Source organism: Chaetura pelagica, unplaced genomic scaffold (assembly GCF_000747805.2).
Source record: "Chaetura pelagica isolate M959 unplaced genomic scaffold, ChaPel_1.0 scaffold270, whole genome shotgun sequence".
Taxonomy (NCBI): Eukaryota; Metazoa; Chordata; class Aves; order Apodiformes; family Apodidae; genus Chaetura; species Chaetura pelagica.
Genome location: NW_009951925.1, coordinates 419132 through 423273, shown reverse-complemented (window position 1 = coordinate 423273; position 4142 = coordinate 419132). Strand labels below are relative to the sequence as shown.

The 4142-nt window shown below is 64.1% G+C and overlaps 3 protein-coding genes across 3 annotated transcripts in view; 1 reads left to right on the top strand and 2 right to left on the bottom strand.

Moving 5' to 3' along the window:
- Positions 1–1005, bottom strand: part of THBS3 (thrombospondin 3) — an 8199-nt gene extending 7194 nt beyond the window's left edge. The window contains exons 1-2 of the mRNA XM_009996184.1: positions 985–1005; positions 72–915 (exon numbers count right to left, since the gene is read on the bottom strand). Of these exons, the coding sequence (XP_009994486.1) occupies positions 72–915; positions 985–1005 (865 nt within the window). The remainder of the gene's footprint in view (positions 1–71; positions 916–984) is intronic.
- On the top strand, positions 1004–3088 carry MTX1 (metaxin 1). Its single transcript, XM_009996172.1, has 7 exons — positions 1004–1086; positions 1197–1323; positions 1470–1562; positions 1923–2105; positions 2290–2366; positions 2626–2780; positions 2862–3088. Exons 1-7 carry the CDS (start codon positions 1004–1006, stop codon positions 3086–3088), a joined length of 945 nt encoding a protein of 314 aa, XP_009994474.1.
- Positions 3089–3199: 111 nt separating this feature from the next.
- Positions 3200–4142, bottom strand: part of LOC104387394 (glucosylceramidase-like) — a 4343-nt gene continuing 3400 nt past the window's right edge. Inside the window, exon 11 of the mRNA XM_009996160.1 lies at positions 3200–3251. Coding sequence (XP_009994462.1) covers positions 3200–3251 — 52 coding nt within the window. The remainder of the gene's footprint in view (positions 3252–4142) is intronic.

Genomic DNA, 4142 nt, shown 5'->3' with positions numbered 1-4142 from the left:
AAATCCCTGTTTCCTTTCCATGAAAAGGTGCGGAGCAGTGTGGAGCGGTACAGGGCAGTGGGATGCGGGGCGGGACGAAGCGGTGAAGGGCAGTAGGATGTGGTGCGGGATGGTGCGGGGCAGAGTGGTGCGGGATGGAGCGGTGAGGGGCAGTGGGATGCAATGCGGGATGGTGCGGGGCAGAGTGGTGCGGGATGGAGCGGTGAGGGGCAGTGGGATGCGGTGCGGGATGGTGCGGGGCAGAGTGGTGCGGGATGGAGCGGTGAGGGGCAGTGGGATGTGGTGCGGGATGGTGCGGGGCAGAGTGGTGCGGGATGGAGCGGTGAGGGGCAGTGGGATGTGGTGCGGGATGGTGCGGGGCAGAGTGGTGCGGGATGGAGCGGTGAGGGGCAGTGGGATGTGGTGCGGGATGGTGCGGGGCAGAGTGGTGCGGGATGGAGCGGTGAGGGGCAGTGGGATGTGGTGCGGGATGGTGCGGGGCAGAGTGGTGCGGGATGGAGCGGTGAGGGGCAGTGGGATGTGGTGCGGGATGGTGCGGGGCAGAGTGGTGCGGGATGGAGCGGTGAGGGGCAGTGGGATGTGGTGCGGGATGGTGCGGGGCAGAGTGGTGCGGGATGGAGCGGTGAGGGGCAGTGGGATGTGGTGCGGGATGGTGCGGGGCAGAGTGGTGCGGGATGGAGCGGTGAGGGGCAGTGGGATGTGGTGCGGGATGGTGCGGGGCAGAGTGGTGCGGGATGGAGCGGTGAGGGGCAGTGGGATGTGGTGCGGGATGGTGCGGGGCAGAGTGGTGCGGGATGGAGCGGTGAGGGGCAGTGGGATGTGGTGCGGGATGGTGCGGGGCAGAGTGGTGCGGGATGGAGCGGTGAGGGGCAGTGGGATGTGGTGCGGGATGGTGCGGGGCAGAGTCCGGCGGGACTCCCCCCCCTCCGCGCTGGCACCCCCTGCCCCATTGCAACCCCTGCCCTATGCATTGCACCCCCCTACCCGATTGCAGCCCCTCCCCATGGCACCCCCCTTGTCCCAGCTCGTTCCCTGGATCCCATCACATGCCACTTTCATCCTCTTGCCCCCAGCCCTTGCATCATTGTGCCCCCCTGCCCCACCTTGCGTGCCCCTCCCTCTGCCCCCTCACCCCAGCGTGGGGGTCGTCACCACGGCACATCCCCACAGCCCCCCGCCCCCCTCACTCACAGCAGGTGGCAGCCTGGGCACCCCCCTGCAGTCACCCCTTCCCTGCCCACAGGGTGCCTGCCGGCGCTGAAGACGCGGGATGAGGGCACCATCTCCAAACCACAGCAGATCATAACTCACCTCAGGAAGCAGGTAGGGGGAGGCAGGGGTCCTCCTCCATCTGGGCAGGGGGGATGGAGGGCACTGCATTCCCCTGGGAAGGGTGGGCTGGGCTTTGCCTGCAAGGCAAAGGGTTTGCCGTGTCCCCGCTGGCTGCAGCCATGGCCTTGGCTCTGCAGAAGTACAACGCTGACTACGACCTCTCAGCCACGCAAGGGGCCGACTCGCTGGCCTTTGTGTCCCTGCTGGAGGAGAAACTGCTGCCTGTGTTGGTGAGTGGAAATGTCCCAGGGGGATCATGGGAGAGGTCATCTCACCGCGGATGGGATCTGCTCCCTGGAGTGATGCTGGTGGGCTCAGATGTGTGCCCACCAGGCAGGAGAATGCTGCAAGCAGCAAAATCCCAGTGTTTGGGGCACTGGTAGCAGGGATCAGGGGGCTGGAGGTCTTGCATGACAGTAGGGGGTTGTGCAGCCTGGGTTGGGGTCTGGCCTTGATCATGGTGCTCCCTCAGCCCCTCATAGTCACTGGGGCAGCTGGTCCCATGCTGGGTGTGGGGTCTCCAGCACTGTCAGAGTCTGCGCTGGCCCCAGCCCCACCATGGCCCAGGCACGCGTTGTCCTCTGCTGCAGATCCACACCTTTTGGGTGGACACAAAGAACTACGTGGAGCACACACGGAAATGGTACGCAGAAACCATTCCCTTCCCCCTGAACTTCTTCCTGCCCAACTGCATGCACAAGCAGCACCTGGAACGGCTGCAGCTCATGTGGGGAGACAGCTACATGGAGGATGAGGAGAAGCTGGAGAAGGAGGTGAGAGGAGGCAATCTGGGCACAGTGTGTCCTTTAGAGGGTGCCCAGTGGGATCCATGCAAGGCCAAAATCTTCACAGCGGTCCAGGATTCACTCTGGCTTAACACCCCCTTCCTGCTCCCCATAGCACTGAGGTCTGCCATGTGGGCCGGGTGGGTGACAGCCCTCTGTCCTCCTTCTCCAGCTCTACCGGGATGCTCGGGAATGCCTGACACTCCTGTCCCAGCGCCTTGGCTCCCAGAAGTTTTTCTTCGGTGACTCGTAGGTGGCCATAGGGGGCAGGAGGTTCAGGGCCCGAGAGCCCCTTGCACCCAGGCAGGACCGAGACCCTACGTCTTGCTGCCCAGCCATGGGATGGGATCATCCTGCTCTCCTTGCCCCCACTTCAGGGGCTGGAAGCAGACAGCCCTCCCACGGATCCACTGTGGGCAAGGGGCTGGGGGTGGCTGATGTGTCTGATTGGCTTTGGGTGGGGACGGAGGGAGGGATGGTAGCACAGTGGCAGGTCTCTGTGCCCCAGGCCAGCCTCCCTTGATGCCTTCGTCTTCAGCCGCCTGGCGCCGCTCCTGAAGGCAAAGCTGCCCAACGGGAAACTGCAGCAGCACCTGAAATCCCTGCAGAACCTGTGCAACTACTGCACCTCCATCCTCAGCCTCTACTTCCCCTGGGATGGAGGTGAGATGTGTCCCCTCCCGCCTGGCCAGGGGGGCTCAGGATGACCCATCCCCTCCTCACACCCCAACTCTGCCCCCATAGGTGAGCCCCTGGCCAGTGTCCCGCGGGCTGCAGGTGCCGACGGAGGTGAGACAGAGGAGGACCCCCACAAATGGCGCAACCAGCTGCTGTCGGTGCTGGTGGGGCTGGCGGCCATGCTGGGCTATGCCTTCCTGAGTGGCATCGTCTCCATCCAGCGCAGCAGCGCAGGGCCAGTTGGCCGCGAGCCCATAGCCCTAGAGGAGGAGGAAGAGGAGGAGGAGGAGTGAGGAAGACCTACCTGGTTGTTTCTCGTGCAGTCCCTGGAACTGACTTTTTACACTGGGAGTAGTGGGCAGGCTCCCACTGGGAGCCTGGCAGTGTTAGTCCCTATGGGTGCTCTACTCTGTGTCCTGCTGGGACTGTCCATGGCCCTGTCCATGAGGAGCGCACCTGCCATGACAATAAACCCCCCTCTCTCTACCTGCACCCCCTTGTCCTCCCAGCAAGCTTAGGGCCCTTCCCAGTGTCCCAAGTTTCACAGGCTGGAGTGGGCACCAATGCACTGCCCCGATGCCTGCCCCAGTACCACAACGTCCTTTCTGCAGCTCTGCCCTTGTCCCTAGCCTTGGGGCTCTTTGAGGATGGGAAGACCTGTTGTCTTTAGGTTCCTACAACTTCTGTGGGTGTCTCAGCAGCATCCTCCAGCCTATCTCTGGCAGTTGTGGGGCTGAGACCTCTGCCACAGCATCCCTGCCCTCTGGCTACTGGGCAGAGCACTGGGTCCCATGGGGCTGGTCCTCCTGGCCAAGCTGCTTCTAGCTCAGCTTCCCCAAGAGCCAGGACACAGCTGGGACATGGTCCCAACCCAGCTGCCTGCTGCAGCAGCCTCCAGGGAGGCCCAGCTCCTTGGCAGGATGTGACCGGGGCCGGAGGACACAAGGTCCCTGCTGCCAGAAAGAGGCTGGGGCCCGGTTCCTGGCACTGGCTGCTGCTGCAGCCGGGATCCCTCCAGCACTGACAGCCCAGTGCATTTCTTATCCCTGCCAACAGTGGGGAGTTCCTCACCACTGGCACTGCCAAAAGCACATCCTGTGGTCAGCGTGGCTCCAGGGGCTGCAGAGGGGGGCTGGGAGTGGCTGTCCTGGCATTGGGAGCCCCAGCAGTGCCACAGTGCTCCCTTGGGACACCCCATGTGGGGCTGGGCCCCGGGACTGACCACGCTGCTGTGGTTTCCTCTGGCCGGGGCTGGTTTAGACGCGCGCAAATGGAAAAGTGGCACCTGGCCAGGCCGGCTGGTGTGCTGGGGCACACAGCCCTGCCTGTTCAACTGCCATGGCCACC

Excerpts from the sequence above, each read along its gene's own strand:
- MTX1 (XM_009996172.1), top strand. The coding sequence starts at position 1,004 with ATGGCACCCCCCTTGTCCCAGCTCGTTCCCTGGATCCCATCACATGCC. Across the intron at positions 1,087-1,196 it reads CCCCCAGCCCTTGCATCATT|GTGGCAGCCTGGGCACCCCC; the intron begins GTGCCCCCCTGC and ends CACTCACAGCAG. Across the intron at positions 2,367-2,625 it reads AAGTTTTTCTTCGGTGACTC|GCCAGCCTCCCTTGATGCCT; the intron begins GTAGGTGGCCAT and ends TCTGTGCCCCAG.